This window comes from Lepidochelys olivacea, assembly GCF_965140295.1.
Source record: "Lepidochelys olivacea isolate rLepOli2 genome assembly, chromosome: 5".
NCBI classification, from domain to species: domain Eukaryota; kingdom Metazoa; phylum Chordata; order Testudines; family Cheloniidae; genus Lepidochelys; species Lepidochelys olivacea.
Window position 1 is genome coordinate 98615123 of NC_140415.1, and position 21167 is coordinate 98636289.

General features: G+C 43.3%; 1 protein-coding gene across 1 annotated transcript in view; it reads left to right on the forward strand.

The window, feature by feature from the left end:
* The first annotated feature begins 15118 nt into the window (after positions 1-15118).
* ALDH1A1 (aldehyde dehydrogenase 1 family member A1) overlaps positions 15119-21167 on the forward strand; it is a 55811-nt gene continuing 49762 nt past the window's right edge. The window contains exon 1 of the mRNA XM_084627991.1: positions 15119-15296. Within this exon, the coding sequence (XP_084484117.1) occupies positions 15201-15296 (96 nt within the window). The 5' untranslated portion in view covers positions 15119-15200. The remainder of the gene's footprint in view (positions 15297-21167) is intronic.

The window sequence follows — 21167 nt, forward strand, 5'->3', positions numbered from 1 at the left end:
CACAATATATTTTTTCTTTATCACACTTTTTAGGAGATCTTAACAATTGTGAGGCTCAAGAGGAATTAATTCATCTGGGCTTTTACCTGGTCAACAGCTGCCAAAAAATATATAATTTGGAGCATTCTCAGAACATCTGAATTGCAATAGTTAAAGATGGGGAACACCTACTCTCCATTTTCCTGCAATAACAATATGAACCCTGTGTTGTATTACATCTAGGGAACTTTGAGTGGAAATATGGATCATCTTATAAGCTCTATGTAAATAATAATTTGGAGTGCACATGTAAAGGATGCTAGCTTGTCTCCTGCCGTGAAAAGCTGTAACCAGTTTATGTTAAGGGCGAGACTATCTGGGTTTTCCCTAAACCCATTGACTCTTTTAACGGGCATCTCCTTCTCTTCATATAACTTCATCTTCTCTTTTAGCACATAACTCTCCTTTATATTTGACATGGATATTGTGCCAGGTTTTCTTCCTTATTTGGTGATGTTTATGCAACGTTGTATATGTACAAACCAAAAAAAAAAAATTCTTCCTGAAATCCTGAACTTCCTTATCGAAAGACAACTCAGATTAAATAGTCAGTGAAGAAGTTTACCCCTCTCTTGTCTGTCCCTCCTTTATATGATGGGGCAAATCCAGGGCACCTTGCATTTTTCCACCAATGCCACAGTATTAATAAAATGTTCAGGAACTTAAAAATATTATTATGGACCATTGGCCTGATCCTATAGTCATAGAAGCTCCCATTGATTTCTATAGCATGAAATCAAGCTGGGTGTGTTTAGGGAGAGGTATTTCTGGCCTCATTTCTCCTAGTTAATCTTCAGATGTATTTTACCTTGTAGCATAACAAATGATTAATTTTATTCTGGGCATAAAATAAGTTACTTATAAATATAAAATAATTGTTATTTTAAGAATTATTAAGTTATTTTAAGGGTTAGGAAAAAAAGTCATATTTGGAGTTGTGACATACTTGGTTAAAGGCAACCTTCAATTTATGTCCCTTACAAACAGAGTAAAAAAGGCAGGGCGTACGTAATAGATAAAGTACTTGCGCAAGCAGGGCCCTCCACGATCACAGCTACTGTTACTCTTGATTGATGCCAGCCATGATCTTTTAAGGACCAGTGTATGGGAAATGTGCTGTTTCTGGAAAATTAAGAACGTTCAGTGTGATCCTAATTACTGTGAGTTCTTACATAAGGGAGCAGTGTGATCTCCCTGTGATCAAATGGATAGTGTCTTATATGTCATTATCCTTTGTCTTCCTTCATCTTCTTGTCCCTCTTATTTTGTTGTTGGTTTGGTTTGGTTTGCTGCATAGTGGATCATTGTCTCAGTTCATATGCACCTGAAAAAAATTTGCAATTCGAGTTTAGTGATGACGTAGTATTTGAATATCAGGACCAATAATGGAAGATTATGGCATTTCTGACCTCCACACGTGCCTCTGACCCTCCTCCCTTTAACCTTTCAGGATCATAAATACTGGACAATGCTATAGAATTATAGTCATCCCTATAACTAAAGACAAAACTTTATATGAGGATTATTCCCCTCTGCGGAAAAGTTTGAGTGAAGTATCAGTAAAAATTGCTTTTTGAAGTATTTTCCCTCATTAGTTTGTAGTAGTAGTTGTAGTAATTTGTCTCATTTTATTTAATCACAGGTGGTGTATATGAGCTGGCCTACCTAGTCCTTTTAGATGCAGAAGGCAACTGTGTCTAGGATATGTGTTGCTTGGATAAAAGTGATTTGTATTCCAATCATAGTGTCAACTTAGACTTGCCAGAGAAATGGAAACTACCACATTCAGAATTTAATAGTCAGTCCTGCCATCTATCCCTTGTAGATAGAAACCCAGATAGATCTGATGAACCTCTGTTCTTTTATCATTTCAGGCCAGTTGGGGTAAACAGAATAGTAAAAATCACAATGAAAATACATAGCCATGTATATTTTAACATCATAGAGATGATTTGGTGTAAGCTGTGAAGCAAAAGGGCCTAGTAGAGGGCATTAAATCAAAAAAGAATGAACACACAGACACACACGATAGTTGTCTAGGAACATTGTTGTTGTTTTTTGTAAAATCTTCACTCCCATAAGAAGCTGCTGTTCATAATTAGCTTGTGAAGATCACACTATGAAAAGGAGAGGAAGAGCACTTGCTGGTGATGTAAGCATTCCCCTTTCGGGGCTGGTGGCAGAGGTAATGCAAAGTAAAATATTGAGATATTGTCAAGTTTCTCAGGACGCCCTAAAGAGTGAGATGTTCTTGCACCAGACTTGGAGTATGGGGGCACCTCTCCTTTCCATATAACCACATTTGTGATAATGATGTTGTCATAAATATAAAGGGAAGGGTAAACCCCTTGGAAATCCCTCCTGGCCAGGGGAAAGCTCCTCTCACCTGTAAAGGGTTAAGAAGCTAAAGGTAACCTCGCTGGCACCTGACCAAAATGACCAATGAGGAGACAAGATACTTTCAAAAGCTGGGAGCAGGGAGAGAAACAAAGGGTCTGTGTCTGTCTGTAGTCGTCTTGGCCGGGGATAGACCAGGAATGGAGTCTTAGAACTTTTAGTAAGTAATCTAGCTAGGTATGTGTTAGATTATGATTTCTTTAAATGGCTGAGAAAAGAATTGTGCTGAATAGAATAACTAATTCTGTCTGTGTATCTTTTTTGTAACTTAAGGTTTTGCCTAGAGGGGTTCTCTATGTTTTTGAATCTAATTACCCTGTAAGCTATCTACCATCCTGATTTTACAGGGGGGATTTCTTTATTTCTATTTACTTCTATTTTTATTAAAAGTCTTCTTGTAAGAAAACTGAATGCTTTTTTCATTGTTCTCAGATCCAAGGGTTTGGGTCTGTGGTCACCTATGCAAATTGGTGGGGCTTTTTATCCAACATTTCCCAGGAAAGGGGGGGTGCAAGTGTTGGGAGGATTGTTCATTGTTCTTAAGATCCAAGGGTCTGGGTCTGTAGTCACCTAGGCAAATTGGTGAGGCTTTTTACCAAACCTTGTTCAGGAAGTGGGGTGCAAGGTTTTGGGAAGTATTTTGCGGGGAAAGACGCGTCCAAACAGCTCTTCCCCAGTAACCAGTATTAGTTTGGTGGTGGTAGCGGCCAATCCAAGGACAACGGGTGGAATATTTTGTACCTTGGGGAAGTTTTGACCTAAGCTGGTAAAGATAAACTTAGGAGGTTTTTCATGCAGGTCCCCACATCTGTACCCTAGAGTTCAGAGTGGGGGAGGAACCTTGACATGGTGGCATAGTGGTGGGATTAACCTGAAATCATTTTGAGATCCAGTTGAGATTTTTTGAACTAGAAATACAGATTTTAAAAAGGAAATTTTTTTTTCCTTTGGAAAGAAAGTCCACAAAGCAGCTGAAACTGAAAGCAGCTTGTTTTTTCTCTGCTTTGTGGCCAAGCAGAGACAAAAGGGGATTATCTTTGTGAATTGCAGGTTTTCTTTGCCTGGAGGCAGGGTACTTAACTCCTGCAGGGAAATTCACAGTCTTCCAACCCAGAGGTTTTTTTTTTTCTTTTCTTCCTAAAAGTAAATAGGGGGTGTGTGTTCTACCCATTTGCTTTTTCTTTGGGCTGGGTAAGCAGGTTTCCAAGTAGTTGGAGGTTTTTTGCTTTAATTTGGGCCCAGAGCAGAGACAAGGGAATTGTCTTTTTCTGTAGGCTGACAATCACTATCAGAGAATAGGTATTCTATTCCAGCACAGCAAAATTTTACAGCCAAGTTTTGTTTGTTTATTTCTAAACCTCGGGTGTAAAGTTAGTTAAAAACAGAGAGGTTAGAATGACAAAATCCGCAGCTCGACTACAGCTGGAATTAGCCAAATTTCAGGCAGAGGAAAAACAAAGGGAACATGAAAGACAGATAGAACTCATGCGGCTGGAGAAGGAGGTACAGGAGGCTGCCTACAAGAGGAAAATGGAGGCAAGGAAGCATGTGGAGGAGGAGAAGGAAAAAGAGAGGAAGCATGTGGAGGAGGTGGAGGGGATAAAGGCCCAGCAGAATATACCAACAAACCCTAGCAATCCTTCTCCAGGTACCACTTCCCATCCCAGAAAGTTCCCCACCTACAAGGCAGGTGATGATACTGAGGCCTTCTTAGAAAACTTCGAAAGGGCCTGCCTTGGGTACAACATCTCTACTGACCAATACATGGTAGAGCTGAGGCCGCAGCTCAGTGGACCCTTAGCTGAGGTGGCAGCTGAAATGCCTAAAGAACACATGAACAAGTATGAACTGTTTAAATCCAAGGCGAGAGTCAGAATGGGGATAACACCCGAGCAGTCTCGTCGGAGGTTCAGAGCCCTAAGGTGGAAACCATACGTGTCATTTACCCGACATGCCTACCACATTGTGAAACATTGGGATGCCTGGATATCAGGAGCAAGTGTTGAATCTCCAGTAAATTTGCCCTTCCTAATGCAAATGGAACAATTCTTAGAGGGTGTTCCTGAGGAAATAGAAAGATACATCCTAGACAGGAAGCCCAAAACTGTAATCGAGGCAGGAGAGATTGGAGCCAGATGGGTGGAGGTGGCAGAGAAGAAGAAAACTGGTCGCAGTTGGAGCGGAGACCAGAAGGGACAACCCCAGACCCCACCCTATTACCGGGGGCCGCCCAAAGCCCCACCTACCTCCCAAAGAACCCTCCAGACCCCTTATCGTCCCACCACCCCGTTCTCCAGCAACCCTCCTTGCCCCAGTGACCCGTCAGCTGGACAATGTTTTAAATGTAACGAGCTGGGGCATGTAAAGGCCAACTGCCCCAAGAACCCCAACAGATTACAGTTCATTGCACCGGAATCACACCAGAGGTCCACAGGCCCAGATACCTCCCAGATACCCTTGGAGCGGAGGGAAACTGTGAGTGTGGGCGGGAAGAAGGTCACCGCGTGGAGGGACACCGGAGCACAAGTGTCAGCTATCCATGCTTCCTTAGTGGACCCCAATTTAATCAACCCAGAGATCCAAGTGACGATTCAACCCTTCAAGTCCAACTCTTTCAATTTGCCTACAGCCAAGTTGCCTGTCCAGTACAAGGGCTGGTCAGGAATGTGGACTTTTGCAGTCTATGATGATTATCCCATCCCCATGCTGTTGGGGGAAGACTTGGCCAATCATGTGAAGCAGGCCAAGAGGGTGGGAACGGTCACCCGCAGCCAGGCTAAACAAGCCGTGAGGCCTAGCTCTGTTCCGGAAACTTCTATCAGGACCCGGTCAGAGGTGATGGACCCGGACCCCAGGCCAATGTCTGCAACAGCAGTAGTGGACCCAGTCCCAGAGACCCAGATGGAACTAGTCCCAGAACCGGAACCAGCCGAACAACCAACACCAGACCCCGTGTCAGCACTGAATCCAGTACTTGCAACCTCAACACCAGAGGGCCCCACCGACCCTGAACTGGCAGCAGCCGATAACCCGACACAAGAGACTCAGACGGAGCCTGAATCCCAACATAGTGCACCAGCGGAGAGCGGTTCACAGTCAACAGAAACAGCTCCATCCCCTATATCGCTTCCAGAGGGACCAAGCCTAGGTCCACAATCCAATGAGGGACTGATGTCTCCAGCATCAAGGGAACAGTTCCAGACCGAACAGGAAGCAGATGAAAGCCTCCAGAGAGCTTGGACGGCGGCACGGAGCAACCCACCGCCTCTCAGCTCTTCTAATCGATCCAGGTTTGTTGTAGAAAGAGGACTTTTATACAAGGAAACTCTTTCTGGTGGGCACCAGGAAGACTGGCATCCTCAGAGACAGTTGGTAGTTCCAACTAAATACCGGGCCAAGCTCTTGAGCTTAGCCCACGATCACCCTAGTGGCCATGCTGGGGTGAACAGGACCAAAGACCGTTTAGGGGGGGTCATTCCACTGGGAGGGAATGGACAAGGATGTTTCTACCTATGTCCAGTCTTGTGAGGTGTGCCAAAGAGTGGGAAAACCCCAAGACCAGGTCAAAGCCCCTCTCCAGCCACTCCCCATCATTGAAGTTCCATTTCAGCGAGTAGCTGTGGATATTCTGGGTCCTTTTCCGAAAAAGACAGCCAGAGGAAAGCAGTACATACTGACTTTCATGGATTTTGCCACCCGATGGCCGGAAGCAGTAGCTCTAAGCAACACCAGGGCTAAAAGTGTGTGCCAGGCACTAGCAGACATTTTTGCCAGGGTAGGTTGGCCCTCCGACATCCTCACAGATGCAGGGACTAATTTCCTGGCAGGAACTATGGAAAACCTTTGGGAAGCTCATGGGGTAAATCACTTGGTTGCCACTCCTTACCACCATCAAACAAATGGCATGGTGGAGAAGTTTAATGGAACTTTGAGGGCCATGATACGTAAATTCATAAATGAGCACTCCAATGATTGGGACCTAGTGTTGCAGCAGTTGCTCTTTGCCTACAGAGCTGTACCACATCCCAGTTTAGGGTTTTCCCCATTTGAACTTGTATATGGCCATGAGGTTAAGGGGCCATTGCAGTTGGTGAAGCAGCAATGGGAGGGATTTACACCTTCTCCAGGAACTAACATTCTGGACTTTGTAACCAATCTACAAAACACCCTCCGAACCTCTTTAGCCCTTGCTAGAGAAAACTTACAGGATGCTCAAAAAGAGCAAAAAGCCTGGTATGATAAACATGCCAGAGAGCGTTCCTTCAAAGTAGGGGACCAGGTCATGGTCTTAAAGGCGCTCCAGGCCCATAAAATGGAAGCATCGTGGGAAGGGCCATTCACGGTCCAGGAGCGCCTAGGAGCTGTTAATTATCTCATAGCATTCCCCACCTCCAACCGAAAGCCTAAGGTGTACCATATTAATTCTCTAAAGCCCTTTTATTCCAGAGAATTAAAGGTTTGTCAGTTTACAGCCCACGGAGGAGATGACGCTGAGTGGCCCGAAGGTGTCTACTACGAAGGGAAATGTGGTGGTGGTGTGGAAGAGGTGAACCTCTCCATGACCCTTGGGCGTATGCAGCGACAGCAGATCCAGAAGCTGTGCATTAGCTACGCACCAACGTTCTCAGCCACCCCAGGACTGACTGAACGGGCATACCACTCCATTGACACAGGTAATGCTCACCCAATTAGGGTCCACCTGCAAACCGACCATGCTGCACTGAAGTGGCTTCACACCGTCAAGGAAACTGACAAAAAACTTCTTCGGTGGAGTTTAACTCTCCAAGATTTTGATTTCGACATCCAACACATCTCAGGAGCTTCTAACAAAGTGGCTGATGCACTCTCCCGTGAAAGTTTCCCAGAATCAACTGGTTAAAATCGTCCTTGAGATGTGGAAAATATTGTTAGTCTTTATGTACTTGGTAGTATATTTAGAGATGCATGTGTCTTATTAACTCTGTTTTTCCTAGAGCTCCAGGAAGAAATCCCAGCCAGTGTTTCACCCTAGCTGAGATTTGGGGGGCGTGTCATAAATATAAAGGGAAGGGTAAACCCCTTTGAAATCCTTCCTGGCCAGGGGAAAGCTCCTCTCACCTGTAAAGGGTTAAGAAACTAAAGGTAACCTCGCTGGCACCTGACCAAAATGACCAATGAGGAGACAAGATACTTTCAAAAGCTGGGAGGAGGGAGAGAAACAAAGGGGTCTGTCTGTCTGTCTATATGCTGGTTTTCTGCCGGGGATAGACCAGGAATGGAGTCTTAGAACTTTTAGTAAGTAATCTAGCTAGGCATGTGTTAGATTATGATTTCTTTAAATGGCTGAGAAAAGAATTGTGCTGAATAGAATAACTAATTCTGTCTGTGTATCTTTTTTGTAACTTAAGGTTTTGCCTAGAGGGGTTCTCTATGTTTTTGAATCTAATTACCCTGTAAGCTATCTACCATCCTGATTTTACAGGGGGGATTTCTTTATTTCTATTTACTTCTATTTTTATTAAAAGTCTTCTTGTAAGAAAACTGAATGCTTTTTTCATTGTTCTCAGATCCAAGGGTTTGGGTCTGTGGTCACCTATGCAAATTGGTGGGGCTTTTTATCCAACATTTCCCAGGAAAGGGGGGGTGCAAGTGTTGGGAGGATTGTTCATTGTTCTTAAGATCCAAGGGTCTGGGTCTGTAGACACCTAGGCAAATTGGTAAGGCTTTTTACCAAACCTTGTTCAGGAAGTGGGGTGCAAGGTTTTGGGAAGTATTTTGTGGGGAAAGACGCATCCAAACAGCTCTTCCCCAGTAACCAGTATTAGTTTGGTGGTGGTAGCGGCCAATCCAAGGACAACGGGTGGAATATTTTGTACCTTGGGGAAGTTTTGACCTAAGCTGGTAAAGATAAACTTAGGAGGTTTTTCATGCAGGTCCCCACATCTGTACCCTAGAGTTCAGAGTGGGGGAGGAACCTTGACAGGTGTAATGTAATCCTATAAAATAAGATACGTATTTTACATGCTGTCCCCATAGGTATCAGATTCACAATATGAATTTCTGGCCAAGTCCTTTATGCCATCTTCTAAAATACACTCATCTTCTGATCTATATTATCCACATTTGAGATTGTGGATCTCCATAAAGGATTATACCTTTGCCTTGCATACACCTTGAATAAGGTTACCAGAACTGAAGTTCTTGCATTTGTAATCTGACATTTAGATAGTTTTTCTGGAACATTTTACCCAGGGTGGGAGAAGAAAGCTTGGAAGGGATCAGGATGGAGGTGTTTGGGCTGGAGGAAAGTTTTGGCAACTTGAATAGATGGGGCTGGAGAGAATCAGACAAGAACAAACAATTTGAATTTGAATGTATTCTCAAAAATGCGGAATTCATGTCTACTTCCATGAAAGATTCAGAATGGGTTTTTCTTTTTATCCATTTATGAAGTAGTTGGAAGGCTCATGCTTCTGTATTATTGATAGCTGAAGGGGAAATACTATGTACATTATATAGCTTCCAAATTATATGTAACCTCTGAGGAGCACTGAAGGAAACCAACGTAAAAAAAAAAAAAAGTAGACCCCTTAATCTTAGTTGGTGACAGGCTTATTCCAGTCTACACCCACAGCACAGTAATTGCATTGGTAGAAAATCACAAAGCATGTTTACTAAAAAACTTGACATCAAACTCTGTGCTGCTTGTTATGCAATGAGATATATCAAGTGACTAATTTTTATTGATTCTATGAGGCATGAGGCTGTTGGCAAACAGCTCAATGCCAAGCTTGTGTTGCAATACATATAACTAAAGGCTGAGTGCTTACAACCTTGGTGATGTCTCCCAATGTTACTATACCTGAGGTATGTAACTGGGTGCTGTGAAATTCCCTGTTGGTGGCTCTCTGTTTGTTTGTTTGGTTTTTCTTGTTTTTAATCTTTGTGAAGAAACCAGTGTAATGCATTACAATACAATTCATGCTGTACAGCTTCTTGCACATAAACAGTGTCTCAAAACACATTAAAAAGTTTTATAACATAATTGAAAAGTTTTTTTTTTTAAAGCTAGCACTAGAAGAAAAAAGAAATCAACAGGCTTAGGCCAGGGAGAAAAGTTGTACTATCAGATAGCATTTGAAAATAGATCATAGAATCATAGAATATCAGGGTTGGAAGGGACCCCAGAAGGTCATCTAGTCCAACCCCCTGCTCGAAGCAGGACCAATTCCCAGTTAAATCATCCCAGCCAGGGCTTTGTCAAGCCTGACCTTAAAAACCTCTAAGGAAGGAGATTCTACCACCTCCCTAGGTAACGCATTCCAGTGTTTCACCACCCTCTTAGTGAAAAAGTTTTTCCTAATATCCAATCTAAACCTCCCCCACTGCAACTTGAGACCATTATTCCTCGTTCTGTCATCTGCTACCATTGAGAACAGTCTAGAGCCATCCTCTTTGGAACCCCCTTTCAGGTAGTTGAAAGCAGCTATCAAATCCCCCCTCATTCTTCTCTTCTGCAGGCTAAACAATCCCAGCTCCCTCAGCCTCTCCTCATAAGTCATGTGTTCCAGACCCCTAATCATTTTTGTTGCCCTTCGCTGGACTCTCTCCAATTTATCCACATCCTTCTTGAAGTGTGGGGCCCAAAACTGGACACAGTACTCCAGATGAGGCCTCACCAATGTCGAATAGAGGGGAACGATCACGTCCCTCGATCTGCTCGCTATGCCCCTACTTATACATCCCAAAATGCCATTGGCCTTCTTGGCAACAAGGGCACACTGCTGACTCATATCCAGCTTCTCGTCCACTGTCACCCCTAGGTCCTTTTCCGCAGAACTGCTGCCTAGCCATTCGGTCCCTAGTCTGTAGCTGTGCATTGGGTTCTTCCGTCCTAAGTGCAGGACCCTGCACTTATCCTTATTGAACCTCATCAGATTTCTTTTGGCCCAATCCTCCAATTTGTCTAGGTCCTTCTGTATCCTATCCCTCCCCTCCAGCGTATCTACCACTCCTCCCAGTTTAGTATCATCCGCAAATTTGCTGAGAGTGCAATCCACACCATCCTCCAGATCATTTATGAAGATATTGAACAAAACCAGCCCCAGGACCGACCCTTGGGGCACTCCACTTGATACCGGCTGCCAACTAGACATGGAGCCATTGATCACTACCCGTTGAGCCCGACAATCTAGCCAGCTTTCTACCCACCTTATAGTGCATTCATCCAGCCCATACTTCCTTAACTTGCTGACAAGAATACTGTGGGAGACCGTGTCAAAAGCTTTGCTAAAGTCAAGAAACAATACATCCACTGCTTTCCCTTCATCCACAGAACCAGTAATCTCATCATAAAAGGCGATTAGATTAGTCAGGCATGACCTTCCCTTGGTGAATCCATGCTGGCTGTTCCTGATCACTTTCCTCTCATGCAAGTGCTTCAGGATTGATTCTTTGAGGACCTGCTCCATGATTTTTCCAGGGACTGAGGTGAGCCTGACTGGCCTGTAGTTCCCAGGATCCTCCTTCTTCCCTTTTTTAAAGATTGGCACTACATTAGCCTTTTTCCAGTCATCCGGGACTTCCCCAGTTCGCCACGAGTTTTCAAAGATAATGGCCAATGGCTCTGCAATCACAGCCGCCAATTCCTTCAGCACTCTCGGATGCAATTCGTCCGGCCCCATGGACTTGTGCACGTCCAGCTTTTCTAAATAGTCCCTAACCACCTCTATCTCCACAGAGGGCTGGCCATCTCTTCCCCATTTTGTGATGCCCAGCGCAGCAGTCTGGGAGCTGACCTTGTTAGTGAAAACAGAGGCAAAAAAAGCATTGAGTACATTAGCTTTTTCCACATCCTCTGTCACTAGGTTGCCTCCCTCATTCAGTAAGGGGCCCACACTTTCCTTGGCTTTCTTCTTGTTGCCAACATACCTGAAGAAACCCTTCTTGTTACTCTTGACATCTCTGGCTAGCTGCAGCTCCAGGTGCGATTTGGCCTTCCTGATATCATTCCTACATGCCCGAGCAATATTTTTATAGTCTTCCCTGGTCATATGTCCAACCTTCCACTTCTTGTAAGCTTCTTTTTTATGTTTAAGATCCGCTAGGATTTCACCATTAAGCCAAGCTGGTCGCCTGCCATATTTACTATTCTTTCGACTCATCGGGATGGTTTGTCCCTGTAACCTCAACAGGGATTCCTTGAAATACAGCCAGCTCTCCTGGACTCCTTTCCCCTTCAAGTTAGTCCCCCAGATGGAGAATCTAGTTACAGGAAATCTCTTGTAAATTGAGGATCTGCCTCTCACACCAGCAGTGGTGAGATAACAGTGTAAGATGAAGTAGAGAGGCACCTGGGCAATACGGTTGTGAAAGGAAGAGGAAAATTTCCAAACCTTGGAGGTATGGGTGAGATCCCAGGAAGGCACCAAAGATGCAGACCAGGAGGACAGATTGGATGTCTGAATCAATAAGGGAGATAGAATTAGATTTGAGGATGACACACTTGGTTCCATCTTCAAAATGTTTTGCCAAAGAAAATTGTCATGAACTTTCAAGTTTACTTGACTCCTCCATGCAGAGAGAGTTGAACAGGGAAGAGTCACTAATGATGTCAAACAATATGTCCAGATGTTCTATTTTAATTGAGGTTTGAAGTAAAGATAAGATGATGATTGAGATGGAGAAGGTAGATAGAAAAGAGCAATTCGTTAAGGACTGAACATTGGACATTGATATAGAAGAGCAATCTTTCCACACAGAAGGAATCCTCCCCTGATATGAGGAAAGAACCTTTTGACAAATGTGTATGTGGTGAGATTTGCCTGCCTAGTTATGGAGGAGGTCCAGGACAATGTTGTGGTCTGCTGTGTCAAAGACTTCACAGACTTAAAAAAGAATGAGAAGGGGGAAAGAATTGATTATGGCGAAAAGCAAAAGCAGGAGGAGAGCATGAAAAGAAGCAATTTCTGTGCTAAGGCCTGAGTGAACCTCAGGTTAAAAATGGTCAAGGATGTTGCTGAATGATAGGTGACTAGACAGCTCACAGAAAGCTACCTAATGAGGTATTTTGTTGAGAAAGGGCTGTAGTTAGAATGTCAGGTAGAAAGGAGAAATTTTGAAGAGGCAGGCAGTCATAGAAAGTAGAAAGTTGGGGAAATTAAAGGTATTATTGACAATAATAGTAATGTAAGGCAAAAAGTTTCAGCAGACAGGATCAAATAATATGAGAAGTCTGGGGATCAGGAAAGCAGGTAATCCTTTTTACTGGACTGCACATTGTCAAAAAGGTCCAAGGATGGTGGGGAGGAAGGAGTCAGTGCACGTCTTGTAGTGAAGGTAGCTTAACTCAATCCGAGATTGAAAGAAAAAACCCAAATTCCTTGCATCTGGTCAGGGAACAGTTTGGAAGGGAGAGTACACTGTGTGTGGAAAAGAGAATAAATGGCATGGAAAAGGAAGCAAGGATTTCCAGAGTCTTTTCAGGATCTCTAAATAATATCTGATGAGATTTTTCACTCTCATAACATATAGGGAGTGGGATATGTGCCATGGAGATGAGAATGTGATTCAGGAAAATGTCATTTGGGAACGGCATATTTCTCATAAAAACCAAGTAAGGCCATCGATCATTGTGTTGCAGACCTGAGTGATAAAGCTAAATCATGTGAATTTGAGCACTTAACAGATTGGCTAACTAGAGACTGAATTATTTTCAGAAAAACTGATAACCAAATCACAGAAAAGTTATTACAAAGTATGGACGTGACTTTGCAAAGTCTATATTTGTTGTGCTATTGAAAACCATGCTCCCCAAGTGAAAGTGGTAGTGAAAACTGCTTCCCAAATGAAAGTGGTAGCAAGCAGTAAAAGGCCTGAAGTGTCTCTAATTCAAGTGCATATCAAGACATGAAGAGGCACTATAGAGGAAAACAGATTGCATATACCCGGTCTTCAACGCAAATTATTGTACAGTGCTTCCTAGTGGCTAATCTTTCCCTTATAGATCTTGAATGGGGAGGGCTCACTTCCTTCAGGGACGTGGAGGGGCCAGAGTTGCAATACAGCTGGGGAGCACCCAGATTAGCAGTGTAAAAAATCATAGTGCCGCAGCAGTGAGCACTGAAGCACTGTGTTCGTATGGGTATGTGGCTAATTGGCATTTGCTGATGATGCCTCACTTTAGCTCCACTCTGGAATAAACCAGCAAAACACAACAAGACCCAGGAGCAATAATAAAGGAGAAGCAATCTCTCTCCTGCCTACATCAAATAAACAGATTATTTTCTCCCCCTATCTGAAGAGATTTTTTTAAAAGCAGATACTTTAATAATCCCTCCTCTGAGACCTACATTTAGTTTTGAATGCCCTCGCTAGCCACCTATTCAAATTAGCTGAGGAGTGTTCCTTTACCTCTGCAACCCGTTCTGCCCTTTTCGCCAGGATAAGGTAGCTCTGAGGATAGAACTGACTTTCATTTCAAAAATTAATTGGGTCTTTCTTAAAGCCAGAAGATCATGTTACCTTCTTTTGTCCAAAGCCAAAGCTCCACAAGGAGAAATTGTGGCACATATTAGAAGTCAGTGCGGCTGCTAAGATATATACAGAAAGAACCAAATGGATCAGAAGATCAGCTTAATTATATGGCCTGTATCATCGATCAGTGAGAGGCAACAAAGCCTCTACCTTCTTCATTGCAAGACAGCTCAGATGAGTCCTGATCACAGCTCACTGAAATCAATGAGACTTTCCATTGACTTCAGTATGCTTTGGATCAGGTCCAGGAGGCATATCGGAAGCTTAGAAAATGAACAGAATAGTGTCTCCTCAAAAACTCAATGCTCATTCTTCAAGAGTGATGGCATCCTCATGGGCACAGAAGTTTCATGCTTTCTATGAAGAGAAGTGTGAAGTAAACACCTTTGCTCCACACTAAGTAATAGAAACTAGACATACACAAGCATCAGTGGGCACCTCCTTCAGCAGAGGGGGGGCACTGGATGAAACAGTACTTCAGCAGTCCGCTTTTCATAATGAATTGCACATTGTTATTTGAATAAATTCAGGTACCCTTTCTAGTGGGCACTGCTGAAAAAATGTTACTCACAATTTGTGGAGCTGCCTCCGAAAAGGAATAGGCAATTTTTTGTTTTTATCTCCAAATTTTCTTTCTTGGATCAGGCAGGTCCATCATTTTGTCCCTCCCTTAAATTACTTGGTATTGGTAAGGATATGAGGACCTTATATTAATACATTAGTCCTCATTCCACATGTTCTCTGACAATAAGTGTTGTCGACAGGAATTGTGATTTTGTTCCAAGCGTATTAAAATCACAGTTGAGTACTTTACAGCTCTGGAAGTTATTCTGCCTGGCTCTCTCGTGCAAAAGGCTTTGCCTGCACCCAGAACTAACAAATTTGTCTCTACCTCCAAAGCTGAAGAGCCCAGATTCGAATTTCTGGACCTGCCTGATCTAAGAAAGATTACAAGCAATGTTCTAATATTTGCAAACTTTCATAATGTCTTTCAATACAGTTTATTTCTGAAGAATTTGCATCATACAGATTTCAACCTAAGTGAAAACACTAGTGCCCTTGGTGTTAGAAATAAGTAGTGTCATTTTCTTTTTGCAGTGAAATCTTTCATCCAATCATAGTCTTGTATGCAAATATACCATAGCCAGTTCAGACAAAATAGCACAAATAAAGCTAAATGCTCAGTCAGGACAAAATCACTCAGCTTCTCTGATTCCTCATTTCACCTGTGTTTCAGGAGCTAACTAAACATGTCAACTGAAAATACGAAAAAACAAATCCCAGATAGCAACTCTGCTCCAGCGATGCCTGCACCACTCAGTGATCTGAAAATTAAGTATACTAAGGTTAGTATGCATGTTTATTAACTTGCCTTAGGCATTCATATAAGACTATATATGTACTTACCATAAGTAGTTTTGTTCAAACCAAAGAAATAACACTAACTCAATTATTGTTTGCAGTGTTGTAGCCATGTCGGTCCCAGGATATTAGAGAGACAAGGTGGGTGAGATAATATCTTTTCTGAAGAGCTGTGTGTAAGCTTGAAAGCTTGTCTCTTTCACCAACAGAAGTTGGTCCCATAAAACATATTACCTCACCCACCTCGTCTCACTACTCAATTGTGTATTTACAAATGTTTACCTAGATTTAATTCTTATAGTGTAATTTCTGGGAACACTCTCTGATCTCTTCTGTCTTGAGAAACTCTTCCAAGGAGTTGGTAAGTTTTATACTACTATTTTTTGGTGTGCTGTCCATATTTTTTTCAGAAGCTAAGACCTGTGGTCATAAGTATCCTGGAAAGTGTAAATGAGCCAGAGAAGGAAACATTTACATCATTGCAATGAACAGCAGCAAGAAAATAAAAGATAATTGTAGAATATGTTAACAATTAGTCTAATTTTTAAATAAACTGGGATATTTACAAACAGATTTTAAGAATTATGCCAATGATGTTGGTCTGGAGGAAGGTTTTTTGTTTTGTTTTGTTTTTTAATAAAATTAAAGCAAGGGTCCTCCTGCATTTGACATATGTTCCTACAGATAATAAACCTGTTTGTCTTGCTAAGCAAGTAACTATCAATAAAACAGCTAAAGTCCACCATTGCTAATTAGTCAGTATTATCAGGAACCTTGTACAATAGCAAATTCTTTCCATATGCATTTAAAAACACAGATAAGGTAAGCATGAAATGGATCCTCTAGGCTAACCCTAAAACCAGACTTGTATTCCTGCCTTAAAAAGACACTTTATGTGTTTCATACCACAGTACACAGAGAGTTGCAAGAGAGACTGAACTTTGAACAAACAGCAAAGTTTCTGCAATCTCAGACTTTCAGGTAGTGTTTGGTAGAGCAAAGTGAAATACAGCAATAAAGAGAAACTGAGAAACTTCTGTAACAATTGTAGCTTTTGCTGGCCGTGGCTATCTCAGATTCTGGACATACAGCAAAATGCCACATAGTATGTTACTGCTGTCTAGAAAAGTTCCCAAGTAAAACAATCAAGAAAGTGTTCTTGTTGCGACTTCGTGAGCTAAACTTCAGTTTTTTCCAAAATACAAATATGCATGGCATTGAATTTTAACTTCTCACTAGAGTCAAAACTTGACTTCTTTTCAAACATTAGGGTATAATCTGGAGAGCTCAGTGCCACTCAAGGTCAGCTCTTTTGGACCCAACTCTGCACCCCATTTTCAGGGAGACCCCAAATTGCTTTTGGTACCTATTTTTCATGAATAAAGACTTCAGGTTTGGGACCTCATTTTGTAAATATTTAACAAGCCGTTAAACCTGTGCAAGTGCAGTATAGTTCTGCTATGTGATAGCTCACTTGGGCTATTCCTGTCTCAGAGTATAAAGGGCTTAATCCAGGAAAGATACTTTAGGAACTGCAATGATGCATTTTCAACTGCTGAATTAAACTACAAACAAAAAGGAATGAGGACAAGGTGATGCCCCAAGTTATTGAAGATCTGAAAAGCATAAACTGGAATATTCCTCCCCATTCCCCACTGCTTTCTTTCTTAGCCAGCATAAACTCACTTAGAAAAAACTTTCACTAATAGGAGAGATTCTGTAGGTAACCACAGAATAGTTGTCATATCAGATGTTTTTACATTGCCATCTAAAAAGTGTATTAATAGGAATATGTTTCTTGAGTGTTTCATCTTTTTGCTGAAATAACTAATGCACAAGAGCCTCATCAGAGACTTTGCCATGAGGAAGGTATTTCCCTATATGTGAAGGTATACAGCTTTCAACTAATTCAGAGTTTCATGTGCATTATCGTGTACTCAGGGATTGAACAAAGGGTCAAATCCAGCATATGAAAAGATCATTGAATATGTAAATAATTATGGTTCCAATCATGATTCACAGCTGTACGTGTAGAGGGAACCAGTTTCACCTCTGCCCTACATAGCACTTTCCTCCTTTTCCAAAATCTCACTGAGGACTGTCTATGGGCCAGGAGACCACATAAAATGAGATGGTGAGCTGGGATGAGGGGACCAGGATAGGGCAGGGGGTGGGAAGCATACACAAGGTTACAAATACATCATCCTAATACCACACTACCAACCCATGACTAATTCTCTGACAAGCTAATATTGTCTAAGGCTGGACTGACTTTCCTAGCACCCTCCCCTCCCCGACCCTTTATGCGGCTTCCAGGAGAACCAGCTGATGGCAAAGCCCAGGTAGTGTGGCATCACTGAAGTTAAGCTTCAGGGACCAACAGAAAGGCCTGGGGGGCCCAGAACCAGTGCAGTTGTACAAACTTTTCAATCTTCACTCTCCTTGGACTCCAGCAGATTCTCAAATATTTGTAGATTCTAAGGACTGGACCATCTCCCTGTACAACATGGGAAAACTGCAACCCTCTGCCCTCCTTAGAATGATCTAGGGAAAACTCTCCAGGGGACCCTCATGGACTTTTCCTCACACCATGGGCCCCTTTCACAGGTTTTTCTACAACCAGGAGCAATGTGGCCCTAAATAAATTAGATCCATTTAATCCAGAGGTATTTCTATGATGATATAAGTATTCCCAGATCATAGTCTGTACCCTTCTCATAAAGCATGAACTAAGCATTCTAAAGAGATATTTAACACACTCAAGAGTCAATTGCCAGAAGCTGGGAATGGGTGACCAGGGATGGATCACTTGATTGTCTGTTCTGTTCATTCCCTCTGGGGCACCTGGAATTGGTGACTGTTGGAAGACAGGATACTGGGCTAGATGGACTTTTGGTCTGACCCAGTATGGCCATTCTTATGTTCTTAATTTGGATGGATTAATTTTTAAATTGTTAAAGAGAGTTTGGATCCTGAATTGGGGCATGATCCTGAATTCCTTCTATACCCAAAACTCCTTAAGAGATGTGCCGATGACATTCGTGAGTATTTTAGGTATGTAAGATTGGCTCACATGTACTGGTAAATATTTTACTTTGTTACACTAAAGAATTAGACAATGATTGTTTAACAAATTATTTCTGTTGTGATGCTTCTGAAAAGAGCAGGTCCTATGGCGCTCCAACAGCCAGGTATCAAAGCACAATTAGTTACTTATCAGGTAGTTAAATTACATGAGGTAGCAGAAAAAACAATATTTCTCTTGCCACCGCTGCTCTTCACAGTGTCTGAGGGAAAAACATGGTGTGTGGAAAGTTAAATCACTTACGGTAAATAAAGGAAAAGAGAAACAAATATAAAATGTATTTTAATCATTACAGCTAGAAGCAAAGAGGAAATAATAAAATGGTTTCAAATTTTTAAAAAAGGGTCAAATCCCTACTCAGCTGCCACCTAACCCTGTAGGTACCTAAAATCCCTAGGATCCTGAATTTCCACCTTACAGGAGGTATGTTTCTGCCAGTGAGGATGCGCACAGCCAGCTCGTTCTAAGGCCCTTGGGCACCTATTTTATGCCTCAACCCCAGCAAGATCCTCAGACTAGGCATTCCCCTGCCTATTTCATCTGATCCAGTAGGCATTGCCACACAAAACAGCCCCGGGGCAGAGGGAGAATGAGGAGGACTCCTCCATCTCAGCCTTTAGCGTGTGGCTAGAGCACTCTCCTGGAAGTGGAATGTAGGGTTCAGTGTCCTCCTTTGCCTGATGTGGAGCAGGGATTTGAACTTTTTTTTTCCCCCACCTCTCAAGTGAGGCCCTGGTTAGCTGATTATGAGATGTTCTAGTCTGCAGGTCTCTCTGTGTCTCCTACTGCAGCTGTTCCAATGTGTATGAATAATTAAATATGCGCTGGGCCAGTGTGAGAGTGGGAATGACTCTAAGGCCCAGTGATTGGAGTACTCCCCTGGTTGGCAAGAGACCTGTATTCAAACCCCATTCTCCACACCTGACAGAGAGGAGAATTCAACCAAAGTCTCCAATGTCCTGGGTGAGTGCTAAAATGTATAAGAAAGGCCTTTTTCCTCACCTGCGTGCCTCCCTGGCATTTCTTGCAAAACATGGCTTAGACTCCTAACTCCAGCAGAGAGTTCATGGCTGAGAATCCCAGAATTTAGGCACCTAACTCTCAGAGAGGGGCAGGGTTTATATTATAGCCATCTCCTCAGCATTTCTGATTGACTAGCTTCGATGGCTCCCCTTGCAGCATGCTGGCTTTTGTGGGTCCCAATCTTAGGTGCCTAATTCTTGCTATGCATTGTATAGGGCCTAGGCGCCTAACTTGGGGCTGTGGCTTTCACTGGGTGGCAAGATGCCTAAAAGAGAAGCAATACTCAGCATTGCAATACTTAAGTCACTTTGTGGATCTAGCACAAAATAAGTGGGGCAGAATCAGACCCTGCAGATTCCCTTTAATAGTGTTTCCGGTTTAATTGACTGGTTTTTGATGGTCCATAGAACTCTTTAGGTTTAGCTGAATTGGTGGGATTTTCCATTCATACCCCATCAAACAACCACAGATGTACAGGATAGGGTGGCCAGGTGTCCGGTTTTCGAACAGAATGCCTAGTCAAAAAGGGACCCTGGTGGCTCTGGTCAGCACAGCTCTCCGGAACGTTAAAAGTCCAGTCAGTGGTGCAGTGGAGCTAAGGCAGGCTCCCTGCAGCTCCCAAAAACAGTGGCATGTCAGCCCTCCAGCTCCTATGTGTAGGAGCAGCTCCGCATGCTGCCCCCACCCCAAGCGCCAGCTCTACAGCTCCCATTGTCCGGGAACCATGGTCAATGGGAGCTGCAGGGGAGGTGCCTGCGAATGAGGCATCATACAGAGCTGCCAGGCCATGCCTCCACATAGGAGCCAGAGCGGGGACATGCCACTACTTCCAGGAGCTGCTTGAGGTAAGCGCTGCCCGGAGCCTGGCCCCTTCCCACACCCCAACCCCCTGGTCCAGCCCTGATCCCCCTCCCACCCTGCAAACCCATCACTCCCAGCCCAGAGCCCCCTCCTGCATCTCCAAACCCCTCATCCCTGGCCCGACCCCAGAGCCTGTAGTCGGAGCCCTCACCCCCTCGTGCACCCTTACCCCCTGAGCCAGCCCGCTGAAAATGAGTGAGAGTGGGGAGAGTGAGCGACAGAAGGAGGGCATGGAGTGATTGGGGGGCGGGGCCTCGGAGGAGGGGCGGGGCAGAGGGCAGAGCAAGTGTGTTCGGTTTTGTGCGAGTAGAAAGTTGGCAACTCTAGTACAGGACTATAAACTTGGAGCAGTTATCACAGTTGGTAAGTGTACATGAGTGGATACCAGCTATTTTTCAATATTGTGTTTTAAATTTTTGATTTAATGTTAGTGTAACTGGGTACAGTGCTCCTATTACGGCCCTTGGGCCTCGTAAGAGCAGGCATTCTGGGAAATGTAGTTTCCCAAGAGGGACTGCAAGTCTTGAGGGCACATGACCAGGGAGTCAGGTGACCACCTTTGGAACAATATAATGGGTAGCCTGAGTAGTGAGTGCACTGTGGGGGAATATGATGGCTCTTAGTGAGAAGTATCTCCATGGCAGGAATTATAGGACATAGAAAAGGTTACCTGTAGAGAAGAGTGTGCTCTTCCCCTCCCAACTTACTGAGACCTGGTTGCCAGGTTCAGGTGTTTTAAGTTGTTTTGATGTTGTTTGAGTCTTTTTTTGATGATAAAAGCCAGCCCTGAGGAAAGAACCTTGGATTGAACTGGTTTATTTATTGTGGGGGGGGGAGTTATTTTACCTTCCCTGGCTGGCATATCTGCCCACTATTTTACAGTGGG